At 34.4% G+C, this 17242-nt stretch overlaps 1 protein-coding gene across 1 annotated transcript; it reads right to left on the bottom strand.

The window, feature by feature from the left end:
- Window positions 1–1169: 1169 nt before the first annotated feature.
- On the bottom strand, window positions 1170–16559 carry LOC130799531 (uncharacterized). Its single transcript, XM_057662645.1, has 8 exons — window positions 15283–16559; window positions 14789–14967; window positions 3957–5066; window positions 3642–3794; window positions 3204–3501; window positions 3015–3085; window positions 2776–2898; window positions 1170–2212 (listed from the first exon to the last, which is right to left on the bottom strand). Exons 1-8 carry the CDS (start codon window positions 16205–16207, stop codon window positions 1859–1861), a joined length of 3213 nt encoding a protein of 1070 aa, XP_057518628.1. The 5' UTR covers window positions 16208–16559; the 3' UTR covers window positions 1170–1858.
- Window positions 16560–17242: the final 683 nt, after the last annotated feature.

Raw genomic sequence — 17242 nt, 5'->3', positions numbered from 1 at the left:
ATCCAAACCACTTCATGTTCTTGATTGTTCATGGGAAATTTTGAGTATGGATTTCATCATGGAACTTCCTAGAACCCAAAGGTAACGACTCAATTATAGTTATTGCTGAGAGATTCTCTAAGATGGCGCATTTCATTCCTTGCAAAAAGATAGATGATGATTTCAATATTGCACTACTAATTTTTGATGAAATTGTTCGAATTCATGAGCCGCTTAAATCCATAGTGTTGGATAGAGATTCTAAGTTTTTTAGTCATTTTTGGAAGAGTTTGTGGTATTTTCTTGAGACTAAATTTATTTTCTCTGCTTCCCATCATCCTCAAACCGATGGCCAAACCAAAGTACTTAATAGGATCCTTGGTGCTTTGTTAAGGTCCTTAGTAAGTAAAGGAAGAAAATTGGAATTTAAAACTTGCACATGTTGAATTTGCTTACAATAGAACATCTAGTCAAACTACTAAATACCCTCATTTGAGGTAGTTTATGGTGTCAATCTTTATATGCCTATTGATTTTATCACATTTCCTATGGATAAGTTTGCTCACGGTAAGAGCACTCTCAATGATCTGAAAAAAGAATTTCCACACCATTCTCTCTCTCTCTCTCTACAATTTCCCTCTCATCCATTTTAGCTTTTTGTGTGGAAATTTTTTACATAAAAAATTTCTCCCATCAATGACAAAACAAAAAAGTTTCCTTACCACTTCTTAAATAATAATTTATTTAGAATTAGAAAAAAAAATTAAATCATGTTAAAATATAGCAAAATGGGTGTCTAATTAGCATGTTAAAAAATTTTTAAAAAAAATTTGTTTGGACTAGTGCCAACTCCTAATTTGTTTGGGGAACAAAGTTGTATCTTAAAAATTTCCCCTCATAGAGTGAAAAGAAAAATTTTTCTGAGTTCTTATAATTTTTCTCAACTATGTGATTAAATTTGAGCAAAAAATTTCCACAGTGGAGATGCTCTAATGCAATAGAACATGTTGAGTTTATGCGTAATATTCATAAGAAAGTAAGAAAATAGATTGAGAAGACAAATAAAGTGTATAAGAAGCAAGCATATAAAAACTAGAAAATTTAAAGTTAGAGACTATGATGTGTATTCTACTTGGCAATATTTACTTATTATAACGAAAGACATTAGAAAATTATGTCAAGTCTTGACATTGGAGCCACCAATACGAAATACTCTTATTCTTTTATGAATATAAAAATAGGAATTAAAAGCAATTGATAAACATTATAAAATAAGAAAGAAAAAAAATGGACAGATCATATACCTTTGAGTTTGACGCACACAATATTGTCAAGAAGAAAATCAAGTGTTCTCTAAATTTTGCACTTTTACATCAAAAAACAATACTTAGTCTATTATTTATCAAATAAATGCCAATTAAATATATACAAGGGCCAAGAAACTCAGATAAGGACTAATAAACTTAGAAAGTTCGAAGTTAGTTTAAATGTCATATGTTAAGATTAGTTCATGTATTAAGAGGTTACATGTTCACATCTAAGAGAAGCTGTATGTTACATTCTTCTAGCTTATCCTGTGTTCATCAGTGTTTCTTTGTGCCGGTGCCGATCCAGCTTCTTCCACAACAGTAAACATAATATACAAAATTACAGACAGGCCATTGCTTCACAAGCAACCATGGTTGAGTATCCTATTCCTCCACCTCACCACCGCCAAACTGAAGTAATATACTGTTATTTACATTTAACGCTTGGACCTATTTTCAAATCAACCTCAAACCGCTCTCTCAAGAAATAATACACCTCATTGCAGTTCAATGATACCCCATCAAAAACCGAATCAAACCCTCCTGGTGTTTGACTGAATACGTGTTTCAGACTAGGTTGCAGCCACCATTTCTGCCGAACTACCAGAAACTTCACTTTTAGCTGCACACATTCCACTTCCGTGACTGTCGTCTTCACTAGAACCACTGTCTTCACTGGAATTAGAAGACGAGACAAATTCATCAGACGCTGCCTCTACCTTCGTTCTATTACGGTCATCTCTGACTCCTCTTCCTCTCAAGGCTAGTCTCCTTCGCTTCCGTACATTTCTCCTGCCTTTTGGAAACTCCTTCTTACTTGACTCAAACCTCTTGCTTTTACCATCTCTACGGGGTCTGTCCTCACCATCCTCTGACTCATTGGAAGGTTCAACATCAATTTTACGTTTCTTCCGACTTGCATTAGTCTGAAACAGAAATATTTTTCTGATCATTGGTAAAACAAATTCCAATACGTAATGACATGTTTGCATGAAAGGAGATAGGGGGAGGGAAAGGAAAGGATTGTATTTCCTTCATTTGGATACAAAAGGGGAGGGGAGAGAATTGGAGAGGAGAACTCCTCCACATATTGCACAAAACAAATCCTTCCAACATTGGCATGATTTGGAAGGAAACTGCACCTTTCTTCCCTCGCATCCCTTCCCCTTTCATTCCTTCCTAAAATGTTATCCAAACATAGTATAAACCTCACCCCCTATGTGACTAACACATGAAAACAACAGTTCAAATTCGACCATAACCAGCCTATAGCATCTAGCCGTTGGTGAGGCATAGCCATATAGGGTATGCATGCATGGTGCTTACTGTCAGATGAATCAAGAAGGTACTAATTTCAAATTACACGATATATAGGGTCATAAAGCAAACTTTCAACTGAATAGTCAAGAACGTCAGAATATAATAGCAAAAAAGTCTATATGGCGGAAAAGTGAATAGTTGATCATTTATAATAACCAATCAAGCATACCTTAGGACCACGATCAACCAAGCGTGCCCATTCTGAACGATTCCTCAAACAATCAAGAACGGCCTGAGAGTGACTGGAATATGCATACCTCTCACCATTGTGCTTTCTCAAATTTTGCCAGTGCTGTATAGATTAACCAGCAGAAAAATATCAGATGCATCTACTTGACACATTTTACACACTAAAGAATTCCAAACAAATAATGCATTATGCAGGGTAGATTGACTGAAGAAACTTACAGGGAGGACAGCATTACATAACTCTTCATATGTCATGCGCCTGCCATCACCCATGATTTCTGCAAGTAATCCTACAAGAAAAAAAAAAAAAAAGAAAAAAAAGAAAAAAAGAAGGAATATACATTATTTTAGGTTGTTAAAAAATTTGACCCAACAAACAAAAATTACTAAACTTTGTATTGTAGTAACCTGGTAAGGTGCGATGGATGGGTGGAGCAAGACCCTTATTGGTTCCTGTGTCAACTTCAGCAGGTGAGGATTTTCGCTCCTTAGCAGCAGTAGAGGATGGACCGCTATGTGCTGATGTGGAGATTTCTTCAGTATTCTTCCTTGAAGAACGCATCAACTCACTCTGGCCATCTGCTGGAGTAAATGTATCAGATGTTTTAACTGAATCAGGAGATGAAGGTGCTCTGTCAATTTTCTTAACTTCGCTATCTTGTTCACGAGAACTGCGAGACTCGTCCTTATTCTTTCTTCTTGAAAACTACACAGTGTGATCTACTCGATCAGTTATCAATACTTGGTGCCAGGACCAATCATCACAAAGATAAGAAAAGATGTAAAACACAGCTATCAAGTTTCTGGGGAAAAAACAGAAAATAAAACATAAGAAAGCATTCTCACAGTCTGTTGTTCTCTCCCGCCTGAACTAGTACTACGCTTGACTAAAATGCTCATTGCAGAGGCAGATTGTGGCAAGCTACCAGCATGATGTACGCGGGATGCTCGAGGAACTCTAGGGGAACTATTAAGCTCATGGTGCAACATCAAAGCAAGCTGCAACACAAACCACAAAGTATTTGTAAAATACAGTCTGCGTAGTATCTACCAAAAGAAAAATGGGGAAAGGAAAGAACTTTTACACAAATTACAAATTTTAAGAAAACACTTCAAAAAATTGAAAGAATATAAATCAAGAGAAAGATATTTTATTCATACCTTTTCATCACTTAACCCAGCAGGAGCACTTGAGGAAGGTGGAGGGTGGCCCAGGGATGACTGAGTTGACTTGGATGATGACTGCAAGTTTTGTTGAAGAGCTTTATCACCTCGATGTTGTCCAGCAGCAGCAGCTGCAGTATTTTTATTTTCTCCAGTTGAAGTATTTTGATTCTCGTCAACACCTGAATTATCAACTGATGACTTCTTGGAAGATGGATGCCTCACAGAATCCTTTATTTGAGGTGTATTATGCTTGTGACCAGGACTGGTCACCGTCTTGCCAGACTGTGATGCCCTCGAAATGGTATTGCTAGAGACTTTTGAATGGTCTTTTAACGTGCTTTTTGTTTTCTCATGTTCTTCTTCATCTTTAACTTGATTAAGATGACCACTTTCCTTCTTACTACATGCACTAGACAATACTCGTTTGCCAAATGAACTAGGGCACTGAGAATCGGCCTTATTTTTATCAGCCAGAGATGATCTGGAGATGCCAATAGTTGAAGTGCCTGAGGATGACTTTCCAACCGACACCATTTTGTGATGACTGGCCAGTGGAGGTAAGCTTTCCCCACTAAATTTTGAAGTTTCTACTGAACCTCTTGTGACTTCTTTAGAGCCTGACAAAGTTCTATGCAACTCAATGGAATTTTCTGCTCCCTCACTCTTGAGTTTTTTAGTGGATTGATTTTCAATTAATTCTTCATCTCTCATGTGCTGACTGCCACTTACTGCTTCAAAGGTTTTGATGCTATCTTGATTCTTAGGAGAACTAAACACAACAGCTTCATTCATATTAGAGCCTTCAAATTTTCGGTGAGGAACAGATTCTTGCTCAGTACAGTGTCTCAAGCCATCTGACTCTAACTTCACATCAATATCAGAAGGATAACTTTTCATAACCCCCTTATTATCAACATTTGCACCTGATTTTGATTTATTAGCACAATTTCCAGCAGTCTCAGCAACCTTAGAAACCTCAGTCTCATTAAATTCAGCAGCAGCAATATCCACATTCACAACAAGAGCCTTTAGCTTTGATAGATCATTGGTTTGGCCTTCTAGAAGCACTTCAAGGTTTTTATCCATGACATTTAAGATGGCTTCCTAGCAATAATAAGAGCAAATCACCAACTATACATCAGAAATTAACTCGTGTAAGGGACTTGGCCAAGAAAACATAGGACAGAAACAAGGGTACACAATGCAAAATCATGTTCTCCAGAGCTCAAAATGGATAAAGAACAAGTGTTTGTATACACTTCTTCGCCCTTTGAGTTTGCTACATTGCAGTAATAAAAGTGAGAGTTTATCTTTATATTGTGTAGCAAAATCAAAGAGACAAAGAGAGTATATAGAAATGCAACACATTTCAATGCTCATTACACTTAAATTCAATAGATTTTGCAGAGAAAGAGGTGAAAAGGAAAAAGCAATGTAACTATTTTCTATTGTGTATGGAGGATATGCAACAAAAACAAAGAAGTCGAAGGGATCCATCTCCTGTCCACTTTGAAAAATGATATCCTACCCTCTCAGGGCGGAAGGGAATTTCACCGGACAGCCTTTAGACCAGCGGTATTATAAAAATTTTAGAAGGTTTGACCTTTAGAAACGATCACATAAGACAACGGGGTAGCTGATATGCATATGTTGTTACGGATGAGTAACATACATTGAAAGATAAAATTTGGAACAAGAACATAAGCAAAGGGTTGTAAGGTGCAAACAATGAGGTTAAGATGAAGAAAAAACACCGTTGTTTGTTTGTACATGTGCAACGAAGGCTGACTAATTTTGAATGAGAACAAAAGAGGCCAAAGCTGACTTGGATAGTAGGAGTGAAAGGTACAAGAGATTTAAGTCTAGAAGACAAAATCATAAGAGATATAAATGAATGGAGCAGGAGATATGGGGAAGATAAAAAAAACATTGGGAATTGTTTATTTATTCACCTAGCTGATTGCTTAGTGCTGACACCATTTTATGAAATTAACATTTCGCTATTGTAACAATTTTGAAAATTTTTGATGTAAAAATATCCCAACCATTTCCTACCTTCCCCTTCCCAATATTTTCACTTACTAAAACAATGATAAGGTCAGTCTTATGTGAAGTTAATATGACCACAGCACACAAACCACATAAATTACAGAAACCACATCTTACTTGGAGATTAAGACCATTTGAAGGAAATTCTCAAATATATATTTGGTTCGCCTTAAAAAATAAGTAATAAGTGAAAATCAGTTTTAATCATATTCAGTTTTAAATAAGCAAAAACCAGTTACAAATAAATAAACTAAAAAACAGACTCAATTAGTAAAAATAGTTTCAATCAGTAAAAATCGGTTCCAATTAGTAGAAAACAGTTTTAACAAGTATAAATCAGTTTCAATCTTTAAAATTTAATTGAATTAGTAAAACTCAAGAGCACTAAACAGGGCCTATGTTAATGTGTTAAAACGTGTTAACAGTATCCAAACAGATTTAAGAGCTCATTTGCAAGAGAGATAAAGGATATATATTTGGTTAAACATACCCAATCCACAGAGCAAGACACATTGTAGACAAATAACACAAGAGTTTCAGATCAAAAAATAGGCAACGCGAGAGCGATAATTTCCATATTTTTTTACAATAAGAGCCTAATTTATGCAAGACAAAAGAAACCAACAAGACAAAAAACAAGACAAAAACCACAAATGAAGAGGCGTCAGTCCAGGACTGAAACAGAAATCAAAGAAATGTTACTAAATAAGGCTTTCGCAAAGTATAAGAACACGGAGATTCAAATCAGACAACAGTGGCAGGTACAAGAACACATTTGAAAAAAAAAAAAAAAAAAAAAAAACTTTCATAAAAGAGGGAGCTACAGATTCAGCTCAGAGACTCTGTTAGACTTCTCATACTTTTCAGAAAAGACAAACAGACTTGACAGGATAGAATAAGTATCAAGCTGTGAATGTGTAAATACACTGTTAATGTAAAAGATGCCACTTAACACATCCAGATATAGAACCAAGACTAAACCATTTCTCTTATTCAAACGTTGCCATATATAAACTCCATAAATATCACATAGATAAGTCATTTATCAACAGCTTAGCATAAAGAAGTTTACATTCAGAAATGCATATAACAAACCACCACTCTAACCATATTCTTGCTCACAAATCACTCATGCAATCGATAATTTTACACCGATCTCCACATCATAAAATTACCAAATCATATCTGGCCACTGCCTCTTAATTATCATCATCATCATCAATATACTAGACAAAAACCTTGATTTTACAAAGTTGAAATAAAAAATTGTTGGACATCATTAATAAAAGAAGCAATAACAAAATTTAGAATTACACTCTCCCACTTCAAACTTTTAAAATAAAAATTGTTGACATTATCAATTAAAACGCACAAGCGGTTATTGATCAACATATTTAGAGATAATATTGATTTGACTTGGGCAAAATCTGATGGAATAGTATATCAAATTACATCGAAAAATGTGTGAATACATAAATTTGTATTTAAAAGGTAGATGACTGATTGTATGAATGTGTGATGAAAACAAACGTAAGTCGTAGATGACTTGTAAGTTGTAACCTAACACATCGCAATGATAGTACAAGCTTTAGAGAGGCTTGTGGCTCTCTAATGAGTCAAAAAACTCATGCCAAATCTATTATAAATGAACGAATGTATTCTCTAACCCTTCTCCTCCTATTTATACTACTTACTCTCTAAATCTTATTCCTCCCATTAACTAATTACTAGTTATTATGTACCAAGTAATTCCCACATTACCCCAACTAAGCCATTCAAGACATACAGGCCCCAAAAAAATCCACCTTGTCCTCAAGGTGGGTGAAAATTATTTTCAATAACCATGATCAAAAATGAATCAGCAAGTGATTATTTAGACAAAGACTGCCAAAATGAATCAATAGTAAGGGCTTAATTTGTCATTGTTTGGGCTGAAAGTACCAAGTCCATTTTTAAGGAGTATGTGAGTGGGTGAGACCCCTCTATACTCAGATGAAATGGGCAACATTAAGTCATTAATTAATATAACCCTCCTATTCTTTTGCACAACCCCCAAACAGTTCCATTCTCCTTCTTACGCTACAGTTCATCTTCCCCAACCTTTCCCTATTTCCCAAAACCAATTACATGTAGCTACGCCGATAGAAATACTTCATCAAAGCAGCAAATCTGAGCACCTCTCCCAGTATGTGAAGGATGTTTGTCACTTCCTCCAACGATGTTCTCCCAGCAAGCCAACTCGCCGACATTTCTACTCTTCCTCACATTATTTTCTATCTCTTCATCTTCCACTCACTTTCTCCACATCATCTTAAAAATCCATTTCTGAACTGTAGCTCCACCTACACCTCCACGGAAGACCAAGCCAACCTCAAAACCCGCAGCTCGACAACCGCCTGGCCCTCTTCCTAAGCTTCTTCGTAGCCTTTTAAACCACCTCCTCCACACTTTCTCCAAAGATTCATTACTATCACCTCCACCGAAGACGGTACGTTCCTCTTTTTTAAAAAAAATTCCATCTTCACGCTCTTCTCTTCTGTCTTCTTTTTCTGTTTCCAAAAGTCAAAGTTTCATCGGCATCAGATTTTTTTATCAAAAAGCGATTGTGATTGAACTCCAACAGTCTTTCATCATTGGCAATAATTTCCTAAAGATCTCGTTGGAACTAGGATTTCTCAACTGAAATTTCTTTTGTTGGCTAATATACAAGTGAGTTCATACTCACCTTCATCCAAGACATCCTTTCTCATAGCACTAATTATTTAAATTCTCCTATATTCTTTGAACATTTCAAAAATAACGTCATTTTCTTATGTATCTGTCAAAGCTTCCATTCCGTCACATTCATCTTCCTCAATCTAAATCAATTCATCTTTCTCTTAATTTTTCCAAGATTTTCTTTCTTCCTCTCTTCCGTTTTCATGAAAAAATTCTCCCAAAGAGCATATGGCTTATCCTTCTTCACCAAAATCAATTTTCTAATCTTTTCAAGATTAGTGCTAGATTGTCTAGAAATTTCTTCCATATTCAAAAGATGGTTTTCGGTTTGTTTGTCAATTCTTGCAATTATCTCAACTATCTTATTCAATATATTGCTTATGATAGTTTCGTGACATTGTTCTACTCCAAAATAATTCCAAACTCGATATTCACTAGTGTCGGACTCAAGAACTCCAACAAAATTCAGATTCTGCATTTTTCTACCTCAAGTGCGTCTCTTGTTACAAAGAATTGAACCCCTATGATACAATTGTTACGGATCGTTATATTTAGAGATGATATTGATCTGACATAGTAGGCAAAATCTGATAGAATAGTATAGCAAATTGATAAGAAAATGTGACTGAATATCAAGATTAGCATGTAAAAGGTTGATGATTGATTGTATGAATGTATGTGTAATGAAGATAAACGTAAATCGTAGATAAACTTAACCTAATATATTACAATGATAGTACAAGCTTTTGAGAGGTTTGTGACTCTAATATGAGTCAAGAAACTCATGCCAAATGTATTAGAAATGAATGAATAATATTCTCTACCCTTCATCTGTTAATACTACTTTCTCTCTAAATCTTATTCTTTCAATTAACTAATTACTAGTTAATATTTACTAAGTAATTTATGTATTACCCCTACTAATATTGGCTTCCCAAAAAAAAAAATCAACCTTGTCATCAAGGTGGGAGAAAATTAATTTGAACATGAGCCATGCGCAAAAACTTAGGTTGAAGAGAAATGTTATGAATTTATAGTTGGGCAAGTGATATAATTTTGATAGAGAATACCAAAATGAATCAATAGTAAGGTCCAATTTTATCTTTGTTTGGGTTAAAATTAATGCACCAAGTCCATTTTCAAGGAGTTCGTGAGTGCGTGAGTCCCCTAGATACTGGTTGGTTGGAAATGGGCAGCATTAAGCCATTAATTAATATACCCCTTCTGTTCTTTTGCACATCCCTAAACACTTCCATTCTCCTGGCGCTAATATAACCTTAAAGGACCCTTACCAATTCATCTTCGCCAACCTGTCTATTGCCTAAAACCAGTCTCCAAACACCGAAGCAGCAAATGCAACCACCTATCCCCGTAAGTGAAGGATTAATGTCACTTCCTCCACTGATGTTCTTCCTGCAAGCCAACTCACCAACGTTTCTTCCTCAGATTTTCTCTCATCATCTTCCACTATCTTTGTCCACCACATTTCAGAATTCCATTCCTGAACAATGACTCCACCTACTTCTCCACAGAACCAAGATTGCATCCACAGCAGACCAAGGCCACCTCCAAACCATGGAAAAAAATCACGGTCACGGATGCGTTCGCGAAAACAGTCGCAATGTTGCGGAAAATGACTATAATGGAGTAATAACGATTCGTGGCAATGCGGTGTGAAATTTTAACAAATCACATTAGGGGTGTTTGAAGTTATAATTGCATTTTTGTTGTTGAACTACTATTATTATGCAGTAATATGACATATCTATTATACTTGCTCTATATGAATTACTCTTGGTGGATAATTAATTAACTTATTAGTTTTTCTAAGCTAATTAAATTATCAAATAATTATTTTACTTGGCGACTAAAATTATGAGTAACTATAAGTTAAGTGATGTATAATAATGGAAGTTAAAGGGTATCAATGAAATTTTGTTGGGGAGACAAATAACGTAACAGTGAAATATTGTTGTAATGGTGAAAACGGGTTTCACACGTTACGTAACGATCATCGCAACATTTTGATCATGAAAACTCATGCACTATTATAAAACGGGATTATTGTCACAACAACTCTTGAACAGGTTACATAAGAGTATTACATAACATAATGAGGGAATTTTTATTCCATGCACCAGAACCCAAATCACTGGACCCCCGCCTTTCCATCTTTCTAAGCTTCATCGTAGTGTTTTTGAACACCTCCTCCATAGTTTTTCCAATGATTCATAACTATCATCTCCACAAAGAGCGTTCCTCTACAAAATTTTCCTTTGACGCGCTCTTCTACACTTCTCTTTTTTTTCAAAAGCCCAAAGCACTTATCTTTCATTGGATATGAGATTTGTTAAATAAAATTTCTTTTGCTCCTCCCTTGAATCTTTTTGAAGTAGCGTTATTATCCTTAAAAGCTTTTCTAGCTAAAATAAAACTAGTGCGTTCATACTCATCTTCAACCAAGAAATCTTCAATCATAGCACTACTCATTTGAATTTTATTAGATTCTTTGAACATTTTAGAAATGGCATCATTTTCTTTTATTTTCGCCGACGATCCATTCCATCACATTGGTCTTCCTTAATCTCGTCAATTCATTCTTCATTATTCTGGTACAATTTTCTTTCTTCCTCTCATCCATTATTCAAAACAAAATTCACCAATAGAGCATTCAATTTTTCCTTCTCCAAAATCTTGTTTCTAGTCTTTTCGAGATTAACGCTAGACGGTTCGAAAATTTCTTTCATATTCAAAAAATGATTTTTGGTTTGTTTGTCGATTCTTGTAATTATCACCTCTATCTTATTCAATATATTAAGAGGTGTCCATTCAGGTCATCGGGTTGATTTCGAGTCAAAAGTTTCGTGTCAGTTCAAAATCGGGTCTTGCGTCCACATTGGTTTTTATATAATTGTAAATCTAATTTTAAGTCGGGTCAAATCGAATTCGGTTACAAGATTAAGTTAATATCGGGTCGTTAAGTCTGTTTTGAATACCTTTAAATATATTGCTTATGAAAGTTTCACGATATTGTTAAATTTCAATATGATTCCTACCTCGAAGTTCATTTGTGTTGGACTCAAGAACTCCATTTAAATTCAGATTCCACATTTTTCGACCTCTGGCGTATATCCTTTCACCAAGGATCAAACCCTCTAATACCAATTGTGATAGATCGACATATTTAGAGATGATATTGATCTAACATATACAAAATCTGAAAGAATAGTGTAGAAAATTTCAGAGAAAAATGTTCGTGAATATATAAATTTGTATGTCAAAGTTAGATGACTGATTGTAAGATCGTAAAGATAAACATAAATTGTAGATTAATTGTAAACTAAAAGATTACAATGATAGTACAAGCTTTCAAAGTGGCTCTTCAAGATGAGTTAAGAAACTCATGCCTAATCTATAACAAAAGAATGAATGTATTCTCTAACACTTTTCCTAATTATACTGCTTTCTCTCTAAATCTCATTCCTCCCATCAACTAATTACGAGTTATTATTTACCAAGTAATTCCTATATTATCTCTAAGCCATTCATGACACAAACACAATTGAAATTACATCCAATGGCAGTTCAAACTTTAACATACCAAATTATTTCAAACTTAAACATACCAAATTATACCTAGTCACTTTCACTAATTAATCATAATTAAACTATAAGCTCAACTTAGAAATTTAAAAATATTGTTGGCCAAAAATCGAGAAATAAAACTCATTAGTCATACTATAAACCAAAAATTTATGGGAAAGAATATATAACGACATATAAAGAGATAATGAGATATACCGATTCAAATATATGCCTTGGAATCTACATAGGAAGCAAATCATATGATGAAATAAATGGATTACTATAGAAGTAGAAAAAAGACTTGCGCATGATTTACATTGATTTGAAATGCATACCAAGAGAAGTACATTGGTGAGCAATGACAAAGAAAGTTATTCCCAGGAGATACATTAATATAGGAAAAAATATGTATCAAAATGCCAAAACATGTGGAGGGGCAACAAACGATTTCACAATCACAATTGCCAAGGTTCGACTTTAGCCCTTTTCTTTTTTGAGGCAATGAGATGTGCCTTGGTTCTGTTATTTGCCAACGATATTGTTTCGGTAAATGAGACAGCTAAATAGCAAGTTAAAATGATAAAGACAAAGAGTTGGAGTCACGCAGGTTTAAATTAATACATGGTAAGACAAAATACGTGAAGTGTCCCTTTAGCACAAAGGAGATAAATAGATAAGCGCAAACATTATGAAGTTGGGAAGATAAAAAAAAAGGTTGTAAATGGATGCTTCAAATAACCATATTCTAAAATAGTGGGGAAATCAATTAAGATGTGACCCATAAAATTAAAAGTGGGTGACAAAGATGGAGAGGGACCACTAGGATATTATGTCATCGAGGTGTGCCCCTAAATTAAAGGGTTTATCAAACGATCAGCAAAACTACTATATGCATCTAAAAAAGAACATCCCAGGTGATGGGAGTAATGCAAATAAGAAAGCTTGAAATGGATGAGCGAACATATGTTGAGGGAATACATTTGAAACAAAGTTATTAAAGAGCTTAGGAGTCACAAATATTAAGAATATAAACCAAAATCGTTAAAGATGGTTTAGACATGTGCACAGTTTTTAAAAAGTGTATCTGAGGTACCCCTAGGAGCAAGGCGCTAAGAGGCAATCACTTCAACGCCTCCTTGACTTTAAGGGCAGGCTCTTTAAGGCAATCTTTTGCGCCTTGTGTATTTCATATGTGATTTCTGAAAAATAACATGTGTTTGCTTAATATTACTGAAATAATCCTCAATTCTTGGTTGTTTATTGAATGGAAAGCAAACGTATACGCCCTTCTTTCCCTAAAGCTATCGAGGAGTGAGAATTAAAAGAGCAAACATTGTTGCTATTCCTTGAAGTAGGGGGTGTAAGTAATTTGGTAAAAATCGAACACCGAACTGAATTGAACCAAGCAACTTGGTTCAACTATATTTTAAGTTTGGTTCGGTTTAGACCGAGTTTTGACTTATTTTCGATGCTCGATTTGGATTTAGTTTTGGTTTATAAAAAACCGAAAAACCGAACAAAACCTAATTGGAAGAATCATGTGTGGTATTTGGACCAACCCAAATAAACCCTAAAACTAAAACTTAAATCGACAGCTATGCCCTTTACGTCTTGCCCTCTTTTGAAACCCTAAACACATTGCATCACATTTGAAAACCCTAAACACATTCTTCCGCCTCTTCAATCTTCTTTGAGGCTCTGCCTTTCAAGCCTCATCCATCATTTTCCTCCCAATTTCTCCTCTTTCATCACCTCTCCATGGAAGGCCAAAATTAAATCTCCATTTTTTTAAAATTTCTCATTATTTTGAATTCCTTCACTTTGATTTTAGGTTTTTTTTGCATTTTGTTTTTTTTATTTCGTTTCACAATTCTTCACTTGTATTTTCATTTTTTTGAATTCTTCATTTTGTTTTGACCTTAGTTTAGTTCTACCTCAGCATTTTCAATTTCTACGTAATCACCTTTAGTTAGAACTCACTACATTTATGGTCAAACTTTTTGTACTTTAAGTCATATTATAGTCTATCATAGTCTTTTTTATATAAATATTTTCTATAAACTATATTAAAAAAAATTATTAGACATTTGCTGAAAAAATTTTATGAAAAGAAAAAATAATTTAAAACCCTTAGCCTATTGGGTTGACCCGAACTCAACATAACCCGACTCAAAACTCAAAACTGAACCGGTCAAAAATGACCTGACCCGAAACCTACCCGTTAAGCTAGTTACTTATAAATGATGATTGATTAATTAGAATCTATTACATATAAATGTGCACCATTCAATCAAAGAAACAAAAGAAGATTGACAATATAGCAACAAACCTAAGTTTCATAGCAAACTTTTTAATAATGTCAAGGTCTCTAGGATATTAATGTAATAATATATGTCAATGAAGGCCCAAGCCAATAACTAAAAATTCATGTTTGAACATAAATGCCAAAGGAAACCTTTAATTAGAGCACATACCTCTTTCTTTACGGACTTCTGAGAACTATCGACAGAATCATGGCCAAGTTTCTCAGCCATAACCCTCTTTTCACTTGAACAAACAAGTCCACACCTAATTACTGAATTTCCGCCATCAACTTTGTGAGCTTTGTCCTCACACACTTCAGCTTGCCTTCCACTAGTTGAATGTACAACAACTAACATAAAATAAAACATTATCAATATCAATAAGTAATAACTTAACCAAAAGAAACACACATATAAAAACAACATGTACTTATATCATATCCAAAGATCCTCAATTCACTGATTCCCCAGCAAATTGTCAGCTGAAACATGCAATTTAAGGCCAAGTTTGGGCAAATTGCAGATTCATGCAGCAAATTATGTAGCAATTGAGTAACACTTGGTTGAAAAAAAGACAATAAAAACATCAATAAGCAATAAATTAAACAACAAAAACACAAATTAAAAGCATCATATCATATTCAAAACCACCAGTAGCAATATACCTGTTTTGCAACCACTCCCTTTATCCTTCTTACTACCATGTTCTCTATTAACGCTTTTAATACTCTTCTTCTCACTGCCGTCCTTTCCCCCTAAACGATCCCTACTTCTCTTAAGCACAATCGAACGAGATAAACCCTTTTCTTTCCTCGAAAAACCCGACAAGCTCGACTTTTTATTATCCCCATTACTCAATTTCCTTTCCTTTGAACCTTTCTTATCAAACCCACCAGCACCAACTCTCCCTTGCCCTCCCTTCAAACTAACAACAACATTCTCTTTCGACAACGAGTACAACACACCAGCTTCTTTATCATCTTCCTTTGCCTCAACTTCAACTTTAACCCCATCATCCAAGCAAGGAAAATCCTTATAAGTAAAATTAAACTTTTTTGGTACATAACCAGTAGATTTCCACAACTGCGAAGCAAATGCAATTGGAAAATCTTGAAACAAACTAGAATCATCGTCACCACCAGGTACACCTTGTACATGAACTTTCTCCTCCATCGGTCTAGTCGCCCATAAAGGATAAACAGGTCTTCGTGGTGGAGGCGGAGGAGGTGGAGGCGGACTACAATAACTATATAAATTATTACTTGTAGTAGTAAAACACTTACTTTTTGTGCTACTCATTTTCATTGTTTTTGTTGGTAATTCAACAAGTAATTGCGCAACCTCGGTTTCTTCACTGTTATTAATATGATTGTTATTATTATCATTCTTGCATTTATCACAAGCAAAAGATTTTTCCCCTTTCGCAAAGCGAAAACAACGAGTATGAACCCAAACACCACACTCGTCACAATTCACCATTTCTTCTCCATCATCGAAGTTGACGCCGCAAATGCAATCCACGGTCCATGACCCGTCTATCCAGTCGTCTGGCGGGTCGGATGTTTGGAGACGATTTGACCTACTCTTCATATTTATTCAAGAAATTCTAGTTTTTTGGTAAATCTTTAAAATTATTTTCAAGATTAAACAAAAAGTTGAAAAGAAATTTCGATTTTTAGTGGAATTCTATGAAGATCTAGGGTTTTACCGGAAAATTAAACCCAAGGTTTTTTGTTGAGGAATTCGAAGAAAATGATGAGTGATAGAAAATTAGGGTTCCTACAAATACAAAATTAAAGCTTAATTTTGCTGGTGGCCGTTGAAAGTCATCGGAGAAAATGGAGAAAAGGGGTTGAGAGCATATGCTCCTAACGCGGACAATGAGAAAGAGTACGGTTCAGACTTGAGACTTTGGGACGTGTTTGGGTTTTTACGTTTTTTTTTTTAACACCCTTTTTCGACTCATAATATATTACTCTATTAAAATATGAACTATATATTTTACTTGAATCATATATTTCGTTTTAGTCGCTACATTTGCATTGGCACGCAAATTAAAAAAAATGATTGAGTTACACTGTAGCTGATTGTTTACTTTATAGAGTATAGTATTTTATTGTTGTTTATTGAAAAAGAAAAAGGAAAAATAGGTTGTTAGGTTACTTTATAGAGTATAGTATAATATTTTATTATAGAGTATAGAGTAGCTGAGTAGGATAAAAATAGGAGTAGGTAAAACTTTAAATAATTGTTTTATTACTAAAAACGGAAATGCAGCAAGTAATATGAAATTGCTAAAAATAGAAAATGTACCGGGTATTATGGAACGGAGGAAGTATCACTCTCTTAAAATATGAACTATATATTTTTCTTGAATCATTTACTATCTCCGTTTATTAAAGAAGTTCCTTCTTTTTATTTTGGAGAGTTTCATTTATTGTTTTCATAAATAATCTTTTCATTTATATTATAAAATTTGGACTAAAATAACCTTACTTATCTTTATTTTAATATTTTAATAATGGTCTCACAGATTTTTCACTAATTTTATTTTAACATTTATATATTTCTTATAGCCCCTATATATTTTCTACTAACTTTATAAAAATATTTTTTAATTATTTA

This window comes from Amaranthus tricolor, chromosome 14, assembly GCF_026212465.1.
Source record: "Amaranthus tricolor cultivar Red isolate AtriRed21 chromosome 14, ASM2621246v1, whole genome shotgun sequence".
NCBI lineage: Eukaryota > Viridiplantae > Streptophyta > Magnoliopsida > Caryophyllales > Amaranthaceae > Amaranthus > Amaranthus tricolor.
The sequence above is the reverse complement of the archived record's forward strand: the minus strand, read 5'-3'. Positions and strand labels throughout refer to the sequence as shown.